At 36.6% G+C, this 20,150-nt stretch overlaps 1 protein-coding gene across 2 annotated transcripts; it reads left to right on the top strand.

Annotated features, from left to right (window-relative positions):
* The first annotated feature begins 7,267 nt into the window (after nucleotides 1-7,267).
* On the top strand, nucleotides 7,268-20,092 carry LOC104894123 (uncharacterized). 2 transcript variants are annotated; one of them, XM_010680294.4, is made up of 12 exons: nucleotides 7,314-7,408; nucleotides 7,544-7,592; nucleotides 7,903-7,951; nucleotides 8,689-8,759; nucleotides 10,269-10,327; nucleotides 10,476-10,574; nucleotides 12,209-12,266; nucleotides 13,384-13,520; nucleotides 13,612-13,668; nucleotides 18,181-18,278; nucleotides 18,898-19,109; nucleotides 19,787-20,092. In XM_010680294.4, the coding sequence occupies exons 1-12, from the start codon at nucleotides 7,373-7,375 to the stop codon at nucleotides 19,861-19,863; spliced, it is 1,002 nt and encodes a 333-aa protein (XP_010678596.2). In that variant the 5' UTR covers nucleotides 7,314-7,372; the 3' UTR covers nucleotides 19,864-20,092. The 2 variants fall into 2 exon arrangements, with proteins under 2 accessions (XP_019105216.2, XP_010678596.2); XM_019249671.3 differs by lacking the exon at nucleotides 8,689-8,759 and having other exon boundaries at nucleotides 7,268-7,408.
* Nucleotides 20,093-20,150: the final 58 nt, after the last annotated feature.

Raw genomic sequence — 20,150 nt, 5'->3', positions numbered from 1 at the left:
ATAGTGCTAAAATGGAGAAATTAAGGAAAGAAAAGACTTTGATTGAATAATAACAGAAAATATAGCAAAAATGTAAAGATATTCAAGCTTTTGAGAGGATTGATTCTCTTCCAATTGAACTCTTAAAAGCTCACCCAAAAATTTCGTCTATTTTCAACATGCTAATTCATTCCAAATATTATCGTATTTATAGTATTACTCCTATAACTAACTCACTTATCTTTCTACTCAATTAGATACTATTTGTTGCACTACCTAATATGCCCCTCCTACTAATAAATAAAGCATTAAAAAATAATTGTAAAAGAGTATGCCAGAAGAGGGACATAGTTTTGTATTGATAACTCAGAGAAAACTAATAAATACAATCCTTCATTCGAGAGGAACTCTCACAAGAGCTAAGAATACTGTCAAGATACTTCCTGCCTCGTTCTTCTCTTGGCTGATTATTTATAAGCCACTACAACTTCCTTTACAAGCAACAAAACAGAAATTATTCCTCTTACAGATATTTTCCTACTAATCCAGCTGACACCATGACATGAAATAACTAAAAGGAATTAACGGAATTAGTTTGTATTCCTCTTTTTACCCCTTCTAAAATAAGTGATTAGTGGCCTTGCAACTGTAGGGTGATTCTAAGCAACACCCTGCTCCCAAATAGCCACCTTGTCCTCAAGGTTGAAATTAAGGAATGTGTTGTTGACAATTGTCAAGTCTTCCCAGGTAGCTTCATAGGTAGGTAAATGGTGCCACTTAATGAGGACCTCAGCGAGATGATGGGGTGAAGTTCAAACATTGAGGAGTGTTTTAGGCTCAGCATCAAGGGTTAAGTCAGTCGTGATTTAGGGAGAAACAGAGGAAGAGAGGAAGAGCTGGGGAGGAAACCCAATGATGTTTTGAGTTGATAAATGAGGAAAACATGATGTATTTTGGTGTTCGAGGGTAGGTTGAGCTTATAAGCCACCGAGCCAGTTTTCAGAAGGATGGCAAAAGGGCCATAATATCTTGGTGGGAGTTTTTCATTAGGTGATTTGGGTAGGGATTTTTGGCGGTAGGATTGTAATTTGAGGTAAACAAGGTCTCCTAAAAGTGAGCTATTTTCTTTTGCCATCTTCATATAGTTTCATTCTTTGCTGAGCTTTGATTAGTTGTGCTTTCAATTCATCTACGATTACATCTCTTTCTATAAGCATCTCTTCTAAGGACGACATAGTTTAGCCGTGATGAAACTAAAAAAGAAGAGGACTCTTTCCCGTAGAAAGCCTTGAGGGGGGTACAATGAGTGGAAGTGTGGATGCTCGTATTATACCAAAACTTGGCCAATGGAGCCAAGTAGACCATGATTTAGGTCTTCCATTATTGAAACAACGAACGTATGCTTCCAAACTTTTGTTAACCACCTGAGTTTGGCCATCTGGCTGAGGGTGATAAGTGGTGTTGTGGTTGAGTGAAGTCCCCTGGAGCCTAAATAATTATTTCCAAAAGAGACTAAGAAAAACCTTATCTCTATCCGAAACAATGGAGCTTGGAGTACCATGCAGCTTGACAATCTCATTGGTAAAAAGGGTTGCCACTGTGAGAGTAGTGAAGGGGTGCTTTAAATATATAAAATGGCCATACTTAGTGAGTCGGTTCACCATCACCAAAATAGCGACAAAGCTATTAGAATTAGGCAATCCCTCCACAAATCTAGGCTTATATCTTCCAAACTTGTTTAGGAATAGGTGATGGTTGTAAAGAGACCAGCTGGAATTAATGAAGATCAATGACTTATTTTGTTGACAAATGTGGCAGTCCTGCACATCTTTACTGATTTCTCGCCGCATACCAGGCCAAAACCATATACTAGCAATGTGCTGGTAAGTTTTGAGCTCGGTCGAATGGCCCCCAACGGGAGAGTTATACATGGTATTATTTAGGAGGATGGGTATGAATGAAGAAGAAGGCAGAATCATTCATCCTTTTTATAGAGTTTACCCGTGCTGTTTAGAATACCATTTACGGCAAGGTCTGTCTTGTTGTATATCTTGCACCAGCTTGGAGATAAAAGGGTCAGCTTGAATTTGGGTCAATAATTAATCCCATGGCACTTGGCACGTAGTTGTCAAGCCCCCAAATTCACTGCGAGGAAATTCATGTCTGGACAAGGAGTCGACTACAATGTTGCTTCTGCCAGCATGATAAATTATGTCAAAAGTGAACCCCATTATCTTACTAATCCATCTCTGATATTCCGGCCTAATATCATTATGTTCCATAAGGAGCTTGAGGCTTTCTTGATCGGTTTTGATGAGAAATCGGCGGGCAAGGAGGTAATGTCGCCACTTAAGAACAACTAACATTATGGTCATGAGTTCTTTTTTCATAGATAGACTTTTGCCTTGCTCTTGGACCAAGAGTTGAATGAATATGCGAGGGGATGGTTGTCTTGGGTGAGTACAACCCCTACTCCAAAACTAGAAGCGTCAGTCTCAATAGTGAAGGTTTTGGTAAAATCAGGAAGTGTAAGAACAAATACTGTTGTCAGGGATTTTTTTAAGGCTTCAAAAGCAACAGTAGCTTTGGGGTTCCAAAGGAAAATATCTTTTTAAAGTTGTTGTGTGAGGAAGGGGGGATGCAATGGTAGCGAGATGCCCATCAACATCTCTAATGATAACACATGTTGTTGCAGAAGTACCACGAACCAAACCATCGAAGTTTGATACAAATTGACATCTAGTTCTATATTTATACAAATATATTAAAAGGCGTTCATAAACAAGAACTTGTGTCACGTGACGCTCTCCTAAGGGAGTTTTAGTTCATGTAAACTATGTACAATAAAAAATTTAGAAATTGCATAGTATAGGGTTTGATCCCGAGACCTCAAGTACATATACTAAAGTCTTAACCACTAGGCTAAGTTGTATTTAATGTTATTATTATAAAATATTATATTAGTAAATGAATTTTATTACATGGGGCACAGCCCGAGCCTAATAACTAGTCTATACAAATATATTAAAAGGCGTGCATAATACTGTATACACGCCATGTGGCACCCTGTTACTCCACTATGATTGTCCAATGTGTACATAAATCATGTCAATTAATAAAAGTAAAATTAGCTTGCAACAAGATTTGAACCTATGACCTCTTGCTATTATACATGACACAATTACCATCTCAACCAACTTTTAATCACACTTTAAGTGTCCACATTATTATATTTGTACATTTTAAATGTTGAATTTTTCGTAATATATTTTAATGGGAATGAGAAAAATACATATCAAGTTCGGAAAACAATACCAACCCGGGGCAATGCCCGGGTCCAAATTCTAGTCAATATATTAAAAGGCGTTCCTAGCTAAATGAGAAAAGGTGTCATGTGGCGCTCTCCCTAGAGGTATTTTACTTCGTGTAATCCAAATACAATAAAAAATAATATAAATTACATAATATAAGGTTTGATCCTGTGACTTCAATGTTATACTTACTCCGTTTTTTTTAGATGTTAAACTTTTGAAAATTGTGGTTCCCTAGGCAAAAATTGAAAAAGGGATTAAGAGAGAATTAACATGGGGTTTAAGGGAAGGGAGGAGAGAGAAAAGAGGACCCCGACTTGGGTTCCCCACCACCACCCCAGCAGCCCAGAGAACTCCCACCACCACCCCACCACCCACCTAAAATTCGAACCACCCATCCAAAACCCCACCCCAGCCACCCGAAAATCCCACCCAGCCACCCAAACCCCACCCCACCCCACCCGCCAAAATCCCCACACACCCACCCGAAAACCGCACCCACCCACCGAAATCCCCACCCATACACCCGAAAACCTCACCCAGCCACCGAAAAGCCCACCCCACCCGCCGAAATCCCTACCCACCCACCCGAAAACCCCACCCCATCGCCGAAATTCCCACCCACCGACCCGAAAACCCTAACCACGCGCCGAAAACCCACCCTAACCTCGCGAAACCCCACCTCTACCGCCGCAAAATTCCACCCCATCCTCGAAAACCCCACCTCTACCGTCGAAAATGGAGACCGTGGTTTTGCGTGAAGAAAATTGCTTGGTTTTCGGTAGGTGGGGGTGGTGGGGAAGGTTTTCGTGGGTGGGGGACTTGTTTTAGGTGGGTGGGTGGGGTTTTGGGTGGCTGGGTGGGATTTTCGGGTGGGTGGGTAGCGATTTCGGGTGGGTGGTGGGGTGGTGGTGGGAATTCGCCGGGCTTCTGTGGTGGTGGGTAAGGAGGCTGCGAGGTGGGGGAAGGGATGGGGCAGCTGAGCTGGTGTGGGAGGGGTGGTGGAAGAGAAGTGAGGAGGTTTAATTAATTTAGATTAGTATATAATTAGGTTAAATTAAGTTAGTTTAATTTTGATTAATCCTTATAAGTAAGGGTAAGTGAGTAATTTTACAGCATAAAACTTTCCAATTTAGGAAATAAAAAAAGTGTAACATCTATTTAGAAACATGCAATTTAAGGAAAGTGTAACATCTAAAAAAAACGGAGGAAGTATATTAAAGTGTTAACCACTAGACCAAGTGATATTTAGTGTTATCATTTTAAAAGTATAATACTAATAAATGAAAATTTTACTTACTTGAGACATAGCCCGTGTCTAATAACTAGTTTGTGTTATTATAAGTAGTTTGATAAGTACGCATTTTTTTTAAAAAAAAAGTAATTTTTGCATTTAAATACGTAATCACCACTTTATAAGACAATAGAGCTAATCAAAGGTAGTCTAATTTGGTCCGAAAATGAAAGGATTTAGATAGATTTATTAGGCTCAGTTTCATACCCAGCCTGAAATTCTCTGGTTTGGGACGGGTTTGGACCAAGCAAAAAATAACTTTTAAGTCTAAATTTTGACACAATCCGAGTTTGGCCTAATAAGCCCGTTATTTTTTACCATAAAAAGCGGGGTTTAGGGAACGAAAATCGACCCGAAATTTAACCTTTCCGGCCCGCATATTGATCACCTCTATAAGACAATAACAAACATATATTGAATTCTAATATTATTCTCCTCGCTTTTATCAGTGCTAACTGGTAGATTATTCTCCAAATGTTACCTTTTTTTAGTAAGTAATAAATTTAGTATTAGTAGTATGAAAGTCTTGAGTTACTGACATTAAAACGTGATAATATAATATATAATGCATATTAAAAAAATCATTCATCTGCGTAAAAGTTATACTCCATATATACAATCCAAAACATGAACCCGTGTTAGATAAGAGTTGTACTCATTTGGCCTCAAACACCCCAATTATTAGATGGATTTGCAGGTCAAGATTATGGTATCTTCATGATGCGATATCGCTGACTTATAACATTTATAGTGATTTCTTTCTTATTATCCTTCTTCTACACCAAATCTTTTGATTTTTCATCTTCATTCCAACTATCCTTGACGAAATCATGTTTTATCAAGAGAATTGCTTATATAGTTGATATTAGCATCTAAATGCATGATATCGTAAGAAGGGAGTTAAATTAGTCAATGTAAGGTGTAAAATACACAAATCTAAAAGTCGGGAGGATACTAGAAGATACGAGATGATAACTCACAATATTAATATTTCAACCTATTTTCACTAAATTGACCAGTGTGACATGTAATGTTATACAAGTGATGTATTTATTGAGATAGGTGACACTTAATATTAGGTATTAATGAAATATATGGTTACTTTGAGAAAATTTGATTGGAAAAGACATGTGTTACACCTGTTTTTAAAAAGCTTTATTTCTATTTTATAAGTAAAGAGTATAGGATCTCGTCAGAAAAAAAAAAGGTAAAGAGTATAGGACAACAAAAAATCAACATTTTCAAAAAATTCCAGTAAGATTAAATATCATAACAAAATTTAATTATGAATACAAAAAAAAAAGACATATAAAACTAGGGGGTGAAAGTTGGGTGTACGATTTTGACTTAGGTCTATTCCACTCTTATGGGAACAAAATTTGGATTTTAATTTTCCAGTTCAAATCCAAAGCAATCATTAGATTAGTTCAAATCTTAAATATCCAAAATCTAAGAACTCTACTATTTCCATGAAGTAAATTAGGCGCAAACATCCAAATATGATAATATATGTGTTTGGTTGTTGAGGATCGTAAGATTGAGATTAAGTATGAATGGTGATGTTGGGTGGAAGTCTGAATACAACATTAAAGAGATAAAATAAAAGTAGCTCTTCAATTAGGGGTTATGAGAAGTAGGAAAATTGTGAGAATTGGGATTGAGAAAGAGAAAATGAAGGCATATACATATAGAAAGGAGAAGAGGAAGAAGAGATAGTTTATTCAATTAGTACTTTAGCGTGTCTTGTATTATATTTTTCAAATTTTAAATCTCTGAAAACATTTAGTTATGGTCTCATGGAGGGGGATTCTTGGGTCGGGGTATTTCAGATTAGGTTATTTTTTCTGTGGTTTCAGAATGATTTTTTTTTTACTAAGTTAAGTCTTCTTCACATTTGTAGTTGTACAGTCATTATTTGATTGATACACAATGCCATGTAATGTATTAATGCCTTCTAGCATCATCTTCAATCAATGAAATCAACCAAAAATTATATAGAGAAGAAAAAAAAATGGATGAAGTCATAAGAAATGGATGAAATCAACCACAATGCAATTTTCTCGAGATCAATTCAGACTCGGGTGGATTTGTTTTATGTTGTCTTCGGGTAGGGGGTATTTTTTAGCCTAGTTAATTCGGGAGCCGCTTATATGAGTTTAGTTCTATTTTGAGTTGTTATTTTCGAGTGAATAAGGGTACTTGATCGTGTATCGAATACATGTTCGTTTTGCGAGTTTAATAGTAATCTTTTGATAAATAATCTAGAAGAAACTCTAAAAATATAGAAAAAAACCTCCTATGCTTCAAATATTCAATGAGCAATTTACTTTTATTAAGGCTACGTTTTTTGAGACTGAATTAAAATGAAGTGAATTAAAATTGTGACAAGAAACGAAGGGTCCGTTCGGTATTCTTGTGGTTTTTATGTTTTTTGATTTTCAAAGTCATATGATATATGTTTTATAATGAATAAAAAATTAGTCAAATTTATTGGGAACATGATGATTTTAAAAACTGACAACTGAAGAGTGAAAACCACTTTTTCTGGTTTTTGATTTTAAAAAAACTGAAAACTGAAAACAAAAAACGATAACGAACATGGCCTAATTAAATCGAACTAGTTTTGCTTATTTGAAATGAACTGAAGTAAATTTTGATTAATTTAGTCAAAAAAAACAGAACTAGGTCAACAGCTGATGTAAGCCCTACAATTCTGAATTCCCTTATAATTTCGCTGCAATTTCTAATTTTCCCCCCTCGAATTTCGAAGGTGAAATAAACCCTAATTATGGTTGATCAACACCCATATTCGATGGGAGAACCGGTAATTTCCGTTACATTGTACTCGTTTTCTATTGCTTATTATTTATTCGATGAATTGATACAAATACAGAGATTTGTCATTTAAATGAGAGTACGTGAATAATCTCTTCTTTTGTATGATAATTACTTGTTGCAGGAATTTATTCAAGATGAAGATATACGGATTGATACCACAAAAGCTAGATGTATGTGTTTGATCTTGTTTACTATTGCTTAAATGTACTTATTCCATCAAACACTTGCATTTTTGCGGCCTCCAGTGCACTATTTTGATTTTTGACTTTTAGTAATCTAATTATATGTTAGTAAATGTTGTCACAATTTGATATTTTGAGACCTATGCATGATCATTTTCATTTTTTCTAATGGTGAGAATCCGTGGTCAAAGTTTATAAAGATTGACTTAAGCATGACTATTTCCATTTTTTCACCTCCTTTTAATTTGAATTGACACTTTGGGTGGGATTTTTGTTGTTGTTTTTGGCCTTGTTACAGTTAAAAATGTCATCAAAAGACATGCAGAACTTACAGAGCGTCTTTCCAGGTATGAATATTTCATAATTGCTAATGTTTAATTGTTTTTCTAGTTTCTTTAATGGGAGTCATTTGTTGACCTGTTTTAATGGGATGGACGGTTAAGAATTTAGTTATAGGGGTTTTCAAAATGGAGAAAAGCTTGTCTTTTGTTTGGAGGTAACATGTGTAATTGACGAGTCTGGGAGGGTATAAGCATTTGAACTTATGTTTGTCGATATTATTTGTGTAAAATGCGTTGTCTTTTACAAAACTGTGCCAAAGGGATGACTTAGCAATTGCTTTGCCCATGCTTATTTAATCCATATGAAGTGTTCTAGTCATTAATCTGATTGGTGAGTTGATAGTCATTAACCCTATTGTGTTTTCTACACGTTCTTTTATATGAGATGTTTGCGCTGTTGTAGTGTATAAAATAAGATGAACCAAGTCACATAATACCTTTCTGAGATTCAAGAGTCACCTCATTTTCCTTTTAAAGTCACCCATTCATATTAAGCTTACTCATAAAAGTCGATGACTCTATTTCTATTGGTAGTACTATACATAATGTGTGCTAACTGCAATAACATATTCCCTCTATTGCAAGAAGTTAGAGAGTACTATGACTCACAGCTCTCCAGAGTTCTCTTAAGCTTTTTAAGACTGTGGGAGTACTGTAGCTGGTCAGTAGGTTCTAATAGTCATCTTGTGATCTCTATATTAGTGAAAAAATGGTTGTAACTGCCTTGTATGATTCTCTGTTAGGGATTCTGACAAGATGGTATTTGAGCGTTTGCAAAAAGAATTTGAAGCTGCACTATCATCTCAAACTCAAGGTAGCTGTTGCACATAATTTTGTTTAGTATCTATTGGCAAATGGGTGTGCCATTTCGCTCTCTTGAACTCGTCGTAGGATTTAATTTTTGATCTGATTTTATCTAGTATACCTATATCATAATAATGGCCATTGGAAAACAGAATAGCCAAAGAGATATATCTCAGGGTATTGTGAACTGACTTTTAGCATTTGACGTCAGCATATAGAAATTTTTTTGAGGCATATGCTTTTTCAAACAAGTGTTTGAGATTTGAACTTTTGGATCTTTTATCTTGTTCACTTTTTTGTGGAAAATTTTGTTCATTCGTGATTCATAACTCCTGGGTTTATGGCTCACATGTGGAGTTTGAGATGCGTGCAAGACATGAAGATTGACCTCGGCTTAGAAAATAAGAAAAATAGAATAAGCAGGGGAGACTGGATAAGCAAGCACAAGTCATACAGTACCAGAAAGACTCCTGGTTGAGGTCTAGTGAATGCATACTAAAGCACCATCACGTTAATACCATGAATCAGACAATGCTAGAAAATCTCTATCTGGGCTTGTAGTTATGTCCTTTGTAAGATCTAGATGAACCAAGTCCTGTACAATCACCTCCCCTAATGTTTTGGGCCTCTTGCTCTCTTTCGAGGAGTATTATAGAGGGACTCTGTGTTTATCTCTATTTTACTTACCCAGCCTTAATTGCTATGAAATGAGAGATGACAAGTATAATGTACTAAAGCAAGTAGCTGTTTTGATGCTCACAGATATTTCAATGCATTACTATTGATTGCTTATTGTATTTATTGGCTGATCACTAGCTGTTAATGTGGACTAAATGAAACAACCCCTAGTTTCCAATAATGCTTTTAAGTGTTTATTGGGTGTCCAAAGGTAACCCAGTGGTCGAGGAGGCTCCTGCTTTAGCATTTCCTTTGTTAGGATCATTCGTTTTCGTTTATCATGATTTCACAATAAAGTGAAAGTTAATAATTGCATTCCTGCTATATTTCAAAATGATTCATGGTTACTTATTGATCTAGAATATCTAGTAGGTCTGACTATGTAAAGGGAGGATAAGCCATTTCATTTTGAGGAAAAGGTCACTTGAATGTTATGGTAGTGGCATGGGTCATTTATGGTTTGAAATGGAGAAGTTGTCGAGGCGTTGAGCTATGACTAGTAAATTAGTTGAGCTTGCTCTACATTCTTTTCCTAGTGATGGTGTTCTTAAGGTTTCATAAGCTGTTTAGAAAGTGTCATTTACAGCTCCAAGCTTAATACAGCTTAGCAGTTTGTTACTTTGTTATCCTGTTTTTAGTGGGCCATATTGTCCTAGAATATGACTGTTAACGACCTCTTCTCTCTCTTTCTCTTTAATGATCTATAAAAAGGGAGTGGTTTTAGATGATGCTCTTCTCCTCCTTGTCATCATCTGTGATGTGCTTCTAATTTCAAATAATATTGTACCGTTTTTCTCATTTGTCTCTAATGTCTGAGCCAAGTTCGATTGTCATTTTGCAGAGATCTCTCTGGAAGGTGAAGATTGGAATGATGGGCTGCTAGCTACAATAAGAGAGAGAGTATGTTATGTGGATACATGTATCTGTATATCTATGCAAAATATCCTTTTTTTATTTGTATTTAAAAGCAATTTTTTTTTTTATTTGCATCTCACATTTTCAGATTCATGCACTTAGTTGAGGTACTTGGTATTTCTTTCTTTGTTAGGTTCACATGGAAGCAGATAGGAAGTCAACAGCAGGGGATTCAAATATTGAGCTAGATTCCCCCTTTCTTGAAAAAATTACTTACAGGGTGGGAAGTAAGGTAATATCACCTGTTTTCCATTCTGTAGAAATATCTCATTGTGAATGGGGTGAACTTCAAGTAAAAGGCTTGAACCAAATATAAAATGGTTTCACTAAAAAAAACTAGACAATTTCATGTGTTAGCCAGATGTGTGTTTTGTTTAACTCGTGTATCAAAGTTCTGTTATTCCTAGCTCAGATGCAAAAAAGTTTACTGTAAGTGCTAACTCATTATGAGCTATATCAAGCTCGGGAGGATAAACCAACTCACAGCCAGAAATTATATTAAAACTGTAGCACATGTATGTTCGACATATTTTGTTGTTCATTCCTCAGAGTTCAAGAATTAAATTTTGCCCTTAGAAAGTGTTTGAAAGTTTGATCATACAGCTCATTGTGTAATGAAGAGGAGGGAAATTAATATATGTAGTTGAAGTAAGGAGGAAACGGTTAATGCTATCTTACTAATTGAGAGAAGAGAGAGGGATGAGTAAATAATATATCTGCAGTGAAATGTTATCACTTTACCCCTTACTGTCAAACGGGACATGTAAGATCTTTCCATTTTATTCTTTTATATGTGTGTTGTTGTTGTTTGGGGGGGGGTTCCTAATATGCTGTAGGCAGTTCCATTCTTCAGCTTCCAGGGGATTTGAATGATAGGATGATCTACTTTAAGAAATGGGCCATGATCTGCTAAACTTACTATTTACAAATTATTGTTTTGCAGTAAATGTCAGACTAAAGAGAGCCAAGAAACTCTCAATTCAGAGATAAGATGCCACTACTATAGCCTTAGGCTGTTCTTGGAACTGATCTGTTCATATGGTTTCTGTCTCTTTTACTGTCTGACCCTATTGGCTGATTGATATATTCGACTTGAAAGTTGTTCTAATATGTGGAATAGTCACCCGATCCCTGGTTTTACATATAAAATCGAAGGGAGGGGGGGATGATTTGATCCTGGTCCTAGAGGTCCGAACATGCAGAGCCTCACCCTGAATATTCACTCATTGCTCAATGTGTAGATTAATTTTGAACATTGGCTACAAGACAGTTCTGTCATTCGCTAAAGCCTTAAAGGCTTGAAGCTCATGTTTGTTCTGGTTGACGAAAGCTCATGTTTGTTGTGGTTGACGTTTGAGGATACATGTAATGAACTGGAAACTGGACAGATTAACTAAAACAAGATGAAGATTTTCATTTCTAAAGTGAGATGTTGCAGCAAATGTAAAACATAGATTATCAAGTTTTCGAGTGACTTGACAAACTCTAAAAGCTAACATTAAAGTAACTCTCCAATATTTTCATCATGCCTCTTCCTCTCACTAATCTTTTCATATATAGAGCTAATGTACTTGCTTTCTCGCCAAACTAGCCTAATTATTATGTACTTCCTATATCACCTCTTGCCTATACCCAATGCATAAGAACGTGCTTTATGATTGTTGTAGAATGAGAATCGGGGATATGAACTAAAATTATGATTCAAAATGGGGCCACAATTTTTTGGTGAACAAGGTAAAGGATTACTTAAATAAAGACTATATTAAGTTTTTGACATTCCAAATATAGCCATTCAAACAGTAACTGGGGGGGACAAGATACTCTTTCTATAACTCTATTGTAATTATTTATTTACTTGTTATACAGGTTATATGTTGTTTGGAATGTGCAAGGATTGGAATACAGTATGAAACATCATTTGCTGGTAATTCCAAATGCCCTGATGTTGTTTGTTTTATCACCATGCATTATTCCTTATTACATTTCGAACTTGGCATTGGTTTGCTTCTTAAACTCTGATTTCATTTTGCCTTTTTTGGTTGTAAAGCCTGATCGACTCTAATATTTTTTCCGTCCTGTTGGTCTCTTTCTTTTCGCTTCGTTCTTCTTTTTTACCCTCTTTCGGGATTTGTCTATTGTTGAAGAAATCAGTTGAGGTCGATTGAACATTGAGTTGAATTCGGGTCAATTACAAATCGGGTTGAAATTGGGTCGGGGGTTGAGGAGAGTTGAAGTTAGGTCGGGTTAGATGCGAGTCTTATTGGGTTAAATCAGGTTTTGGCTTCATCACGGGTTAATTGCTGATTCGGTTTGGGTGCAATATCTCCTTACCAGGTCACCTTAAAATGTCGGGCCAGTTTTTGTCGGGTGTGGTTTGGTTCGGATTTCAAATTCTTGGATCAACCTGGCCGTTAGCTTAAGATGATCATATTTCCCGGTACAATTGGATATGCTCGTCATCAGGTCTGGTCGAGTTTCGACAACTTTGTCTCGAAGTCTCCTTTATTGTCCTCTCTCCTTGCTGAGTTTTGAAAGTTTGATTTAGTGATTTTAGTCCCTTGGGCTGATGTTTTTGTTTTGTTTGGATCATATTCTTTTTCCTGCCGGTATTTCTTGTTTAATGGAGTGTTAGTTTCCAATTGTATATCCTTGACACAAATTGTATATTGAAAACTGTGCCCAAGGTGTTGCAATTTGAGGCTTAAGATTCGGAGAGGTGTCTCTTTTAGATTCTTTTTTACAAAGAACTAGATTTTGAATCCTAATGTGGGATTATGGTGTTATGAAACACAACTACAAATATCTGTGATTTATAATTTAAATGCTTAACGTAATGACATGTTATGTATCATTATGTCAATGGATATATTTTTAGGTAAAGGTATAAGCACCTTGCTTTGCCTTGGGGAAGAATCTTTCTCTCTTGTCTTTAGTCTAGATCCAATGAGAAATTTTGAAGAAGATTTTTGAATGGATATAGCCAATTGAGCTCATATGTGCATCAGAGTATTGTCTCACTATTCTGTCTCTGTAATGACCAGGAGAGCCATGCGAATTTTACCACTGTGTCCTTGAGAGCAAGTCATTTCTGGAGAAGATGACGGTTCTAGAGCACACAATTCCTTTCTTTTTGCCTATACGAGAAGCTGAAAATGATCTTCTCTCATCTAATGCAATGGTGAGGTTAGTTGCCTCACCCTTATGTACTTGCATAGCAGTTCCATGCCTTCTGCCTATTCTGAAAAAGAACTGTATATTTTTTGTTTCAGAAATTCATTGATCATGTTGGGGAATTGTTGCAGGCATATGTGGATAGAAGGGAGCAGGTATAATAGTACTACCTTGTTCCTCTGTGTAGTTGGGGATCACATGATTCAAAAGTGTGATTTTTCCAAATAAAGCCATATTTTTTCAACTTCTTTTTCTTTTGTAATAACCAACCTATTTTATATTATCCGTACAACTGTGATGATTCTTTTAATGTATGGCATAGTTTTAGTGATTCTTCTGAATTATGGGTCCGATGGTGGATGTTGTAGAAAGCGCACTAGACTTCTCTCTTGTTTTTTCTCCCTCTCTTTGATATGTTGGGATAATAAGGTTCTGTGCTTTAGTTGAGAATGAGATTTTGCCTCCTGGAAGTTTTCCGAATGTGAGATTTAGCAATGAAGTGAAATGATGTGCATGACACAGGTTATATGGGAGTTTGTGTTTGAATTGGCTTGTCTTTAAGATCAGAAAGTTGAGTCTTTGCCCTTTTTCTGAGAGATTTTGAGAGTATATTTATTGTTTTCTAAAATAAACATGTGCTCTCTCATGTGGGTTATGAGATGGAAGGTTGTCGACTCTTAAAAGCAACTTGGTGGTCCTCATTTTTGGATTGCTTTGAAACCCATCTGCATCTATTTTTGGTGAGTTACCCTGGAATGGATTGTTTTTCTAGAATGTATCATCAAAGCTGGGTGAAGTAGGACTGGTGATGTAGGATTTATTGCTGTTGAATAATATGAGTATCCTCCATAGTGAAGTTATTTCTGAAAAGTTTCACCTTGAGACAATAATGAATAATATATTTGTAGCTGAATTTGAAGCTCTTTGTGAATTGTGATGTTGCAAAATTTTGACTCTTACGATTAGGGTAGACATGTAATAGTTTCCTTCATATATCTAGTAGTTTCTTAAGGCTTTATGCGGCTTACAAAAGATTATGCACCTGAAAGTTGACAATTCTAAGTTGTAGATCTTGAAATGAAATCCATATTATAGCTGTTGAAGAAAAAATATATTTCGAGTTCAAATAGGCATCCACTATCACAGTGTTTGGAGATTCTGAAATGAAATCCATATTATAGATGTTGAATAAAAAATACATTTCGAGTGAAAATAGGCATCCACTATCAGGTTTGGATTGTACATGCAAAATCTCCGGATGTCCCAGTTAAGTATTTTGTTCAAAAGTAGGTCGAATAAGTATTGTTGGAATGCCTTGAATTTGTAATCTAGCGCTTTGAGAAAACTCAGGGGTTTTCTGTTTTGGGCCCCCTTTTTGCCCTATACCACTTAGGTTAATCAAAAGAATACTAGATAACTTTTCTCGGAAAAAAGGGTACTATATAGACCTTCTAATAAATTTTTGTCTCTATACAAGGTAGCTAAGACATTGTTAGTGAACCACGTTAAGTATGAGCGTTGATTATTCTTGTCTTTCTTTGTGTATCAATTGATTCCGTCATAATAAGCTATGTTGCTCAGACTCGGGTACCCATGTCCGACACGGGTACGTGTGCAAGTGTCCGACTCGGCTATTTTTTGAAATTTTTTCTATTTTTTAGCCCAAAACAAAGTGTCCAAGTGTCCCACCCATGTCCGAGTGTCGAGGATCCGACTCGGGTACTTGAGGTGAAATGAAGAGTCCGAGCAACATAGATAATAAGTATATCATCCCAGTGTTTGTAAAGTATGATATGAACATATGGTTAAGTGAAAAGAAGGGCATTGACTTCGTAGTTGGCTTCCACTCGTAGATGTGAGAATGTCCGTGCAAGTCTGTGTTAGACCATTGGAACTGTTGTGTCACTGAATCCTGCATTGCTGCTTACTAAGTAGATTACATGCTTTAATTGAGGCTTTACAACAATCATAGACTGTTGTGTTACCCTAGATTCAGGCCGCTTGTCGACATAAATGTGGAAACCTGTAGAAGTTACGAATAAGATCTTGCCTTTATGTGGGGTAGTGATTGGGTGGGGGGAGGGGGTTGGGGGATATCATTGGGATATACTATTGTAAAGGGGGAGATTGTGGGGGTAATATTAGATGTGAGCTTGGTATAGAGGTAACTTCTAGACTGGCTCATTCTCTATTTAATGGAGAAGCTTTAGTGAAAGTAGTGTACAAAGATATCTGAGAAATATTTCATTTATGAAAATTGAATCATTAGACTGTTACGTTTGATGTCTTACTGTCTTAGTTTCTTGGTCTCCCCCAATGTGCTCAATTGTGTCTTAATATCGGTTTTATACATGTATGATAAGATTAGATAGGCGAGGAGAGAGGGGGGAGAGAGGAAGAGGGACTGAGGGAGGTGTTGGGGGGGGAGAGACAGAAAAATGAACACAGGAGAGAGAAGAGATAGGAGTAAAAGCGGATAGAAGAGAATAACAAAGGAGAGAGACAATAGTAGAGGAAAGTGGAAGAGAGAGAAAGTAGCAGACGACAGATAAGGTGCGGCCCGTGAGGGATGGATAATTTTCTGGGGAATTTTTTTGGAATGTGGAACTTGGGTTTCATGAAAAATGATGCCACACGCCAGGGGTAATTTGTGCTCTTTGACTTTATCTGTATGACTCTTTTTCGTTGTTAACATTTGGGGTGTCAGCTAATATTTTCTGTAAGGGAGTTTGACAAGATTAGAAATTTTTTTTTTTTTTTTTCTGGGGTGTTAGTTGACACCCCATGGCCCTTGCATGTTGCACCTCAGGGGGTGGTTCTGAGGAGTGAGGAGTGAATTTCACTAAACCTTTGCTAAGGCCCAATATAAGCCTCCTTTATTGTACATGTATCACAGGAAGAAAAGGAAGAATGAAGCTTCTAGAAGGTGATAAGCTATATGGGTTATGCTACTGCACTTATCATCAAGGGGGGAAGAATCTGTTAGAAAGCTGTTATGGCTAGAGGACACCTGGTTAGAGGACACCTCAGCACTAGATCTTTGTAATAAATAGCCAGTAGGCAGTAGATTATTTTTATGCAAAGATTAAGTGAGAAAAGATCTGAGTGGGAGAAACCTTACCTCTCGAAGAGTAAGGAGTTGTAATTCTTGGTTACTCTGATCAAGCAATACAACTTACTATCTGGTGACTAAAATTAGTGTGAAATCTTTCTGATTTTGTGAGCTAATCTAAAGTTTACCTTAGCAACCTTCTCTTACCCTGGATAGGAAATTACTGTATGTTGAAGTTGTTATGTTCTTTCCTAAATGAGAATTTCATGTAAGAACCTGGACTTTCACCGTTAGGTACCTGTGTTTCAGCGTGCTTGAATAAATGGAATTATGGATGGACCATGATACATGCAGAAAAGAGCCAGCATGAATGGCTTTGTAGCAAATCAAATGCATAGAGTGAATTTTGATAATTTGGATTTGAAATATACCATAAATGAAATGAGGAAATTTATTGTGAAGCATAATGGTCAATGATCCTTGGACTGATTATGACCTCCTCCGTTGATGTGGTAGATTGAGCCTTCTTCTGATAAGTGGTAAAATTCATGAACTCTCCATTGCTCCCTTTGTTTCATTTTAATCTACACACTTTCTTGTTTGGTCTATTTCTTTTTATCTTACCCATTGTTGCATTTTCTATTCTCGGTAACATGTCCCATCTACTTTGTCTTCTTTTTAACCCATGTCATCCACTTTTTGACATTTTAACCCACTTTATAGCTTCTCTCTCTCACTTTTCAGTTTCTCTCTCCACTTTCAGTTTCTCTCTCCACTTTCAGTTTTTCCCATACTTTTGTACTTCCACCATGGTTCTCCCCCAAAGTGAAGTGAGTAAAATAAACGGAGGAATAGTATCTGGAAAACAAGTATAAGATTGATTAGGTAGAATTCTAGAAGTTAAGTAAAAAAGGGAAGTGTGTAATTTAGTTAATAATTTTCTTTTGTGTCGATATATGAGATTTCTTACATCTAGAAAAATAAGATTGTATATGGCTTTAAATCGATGGGGCTCATATTAAAAGGATGTGGAAGTGTGGGTTTACTGCAGACTAATATACCCCATAGGGAGAGAGGAAAAGAGAGAAATAATGTAAGGTTCTGTTTGTGAAGGAGGTTTTGACAATCTCTCCATCCAAGAAGTGTGGTGGTGATGCCAGCAAAAGGCCTACCAGTTAGGAAGGTGATAGTTGAAGCCATCAAGTTGTTAATATCTCATGTATATGATGAACTTAAATTCAAGTATTAGGTATTCAGCAGCGAAGAATCATCCCTCTGTTTACTTGTTTCATCTAAAAATGGCAGAAAACAAGGTTTGTGCTCAGTGGTGGTTGATGGAAGTAAAAGATAGTGGAGTTAAGTGATATCTAATGTTAATGGGTGAAGAGAGAGAGATTTTTATTTAATCTCAACTTGCTCTCTCACTTTCCTTCATGTCTTATTTTGGTTCGGGGAGAAGAAGGGGTGGGTTGGGACTTGGGGTTGGATTTGTATTGTCTTTTACTTGTATAAATTTATGGCAGTGTCTCCTTGCTAGATGAACTGTTCACTTTCAGAAATGGATTATGGTTCTATCCACTGACAATTAGGTCGGCTTTCTGATTTTGTCTGACAGGTGCGCGTCATGAAAGACATTTATGGGAATCAAATCGGAGATCTCTATCATAGCCTTCCTTATCATATGATTGAATTTGTGCTGGAGGATTTCGAATGGTAAGTGTATTCAGACTTCAGAGTTGCTTTTGGTAGAAAGAATTTTTGGTAAGGTGTTGTGCCACAATTTTTCGCTGTTAGGATTGACTGTAGATTAGGGAAAATAGATTCTGATGCACTTACAGCAGTACAACTGATGCTAGTAACTGTGTAGCTTAGTTGGAAGCTGCATGGTATCTATGATTAATATGCTAAATTACCAAATGGTATTGAGAAAAGACTGCATTTCTCCACTTTATAGCTGTGTGTTAGCATTCTGACAACTATTATTGTTTCTATGAAGTTCTATTTTTTTTATTATTTTTTCATATTTTCTGTATGTCCAAAGGAGAAAAGGTATGGAAATGCCATGGATGATAGAACATTGATGTCCTAGCTGTCTTGTTTATCTGCTTGACCACTTTCATTCACAATTTCTGGTCACATTAGATTTTTTGTGTCCTATAATTTGTTTTTGGCTTCACATCGGTGATTAATTGATGGGGGGCTATTTCATCGAATTTTATTTATTTGACCACTTTAAGCTGTTATGTGCATTAAAGTAATTATGGGATAGTTGTTATCTTGTTGATTGTCATTTATGTTCTGACTACTATAGCATGATTGTGAATTTCCTCAGCACCAGGATCACCATCAGTCTTAAATATGCAGATTTGGTGTCTATTCTTCCAACCAGAATCAGAGTCATGGCTTGGCCATTAAACTCCTCCCAGAAGGGCCTTGCGGAGGTGCCGATGAGAAGGAAGGGAGCTGGAGCATTGCCAAATCATCTTATTCCCACACGCCTATCTTATGCAGAAGATGCCCTGCGAAGTTTTAGTTTACCTGAAGGTAATAATTTGGAATTTGAGTTTTGGAACTGACTGAGGTAATTATAAGTTTATTCAGTTTTTTTTGTCAGATGAAAGATGGTTATGTTATTACAATCTAGGTCATTCAATCTCTGAAATAGACCTATGCTCTACGTGAGTGCTCCCTCTGTCTGGAATTAATGTTCACATTGTCCTGACCCCTCTTAAAGAAGGATTTACCATTGATTGATATACCCTTTAGAATATTTGTCTCCTTTCTGTCCTATCTCCCAGGGATTAGTCATCTAACCTTAATCTATATAGACATCCTGTAACAGTTACCATTGATTGATATAATGATATAACTATGATTTTTGGGTTGAGAAAGTATTTTTGTTTGATAAGATCTTTCGAGAACATAATTTATGTTCATATTGATTCGGCTTGATCATGTCATACACTGTTTAAAATTTAAGCCTTTGGTGGAACCATCATGTCTTTACTGGTATCTTTCCTAGGTTTCCCTCTTTCCTATTTTTGAACAATTGGTTTTCTTAAAGAAGAATGACCCATTTTTATGATTTGAAAAGGGGTCACAGCGCTGTTCAGTTTTTTCAGGTTGGGAGTCTCATCCCCCCCCCCCCTACATTAGCTATTTGGTTGTTGCTATTACCATTCTTTTCGTGACTATGTTTTACCGTCTTTTGTTATCTTCAGCTTTTGCAGAGATCGTGCTGAACTTGCCACATGCACTTCAGCAGATTTGGGTTGGGGTTGATGGTTCTGAAGACTGATATGTAGAAAGCTAGAGGCGTACTAGTACTAGTAATTGTACCCAAATGCCTACCGTGTATAGTGTACTATAGAAATGTTGAGTCGTCTGCGGCTATTCAAAGCTCTCTCCCCTGTCTGCGAAACTAATTTCTGGGCCAACTCCGTGGACGATATTTGTGGATATAAGTTATTGCATCTTCTTCAGTATGGACATTCTGATATTGTGATTTATATCGTTTCATGTCTTGATTTCTTCGGTTTGTGTACTTCTGAATGAAAGGCTCGTAATTAGGCAGTCCATGGCAGA

This window comes from Beta vulgaris, chromosome 5, assembly GCF_026745355.1.
Source record: "Beta vulgaris subsp. vulgaris cultivar EL10 chromosome 5, EL10.2, whole genome shotgun sequence".
Classification (NCBI taxonomy): Eukaryota; Viridiplantae; Streptophyta; class Magnoliopsida; order Caryophyllales; family Amaranthaceae; genus Beta; species Beta vulgaris.
This window is presented reverse-complemented; position numbering and strand designations above follow the sequence as displayed.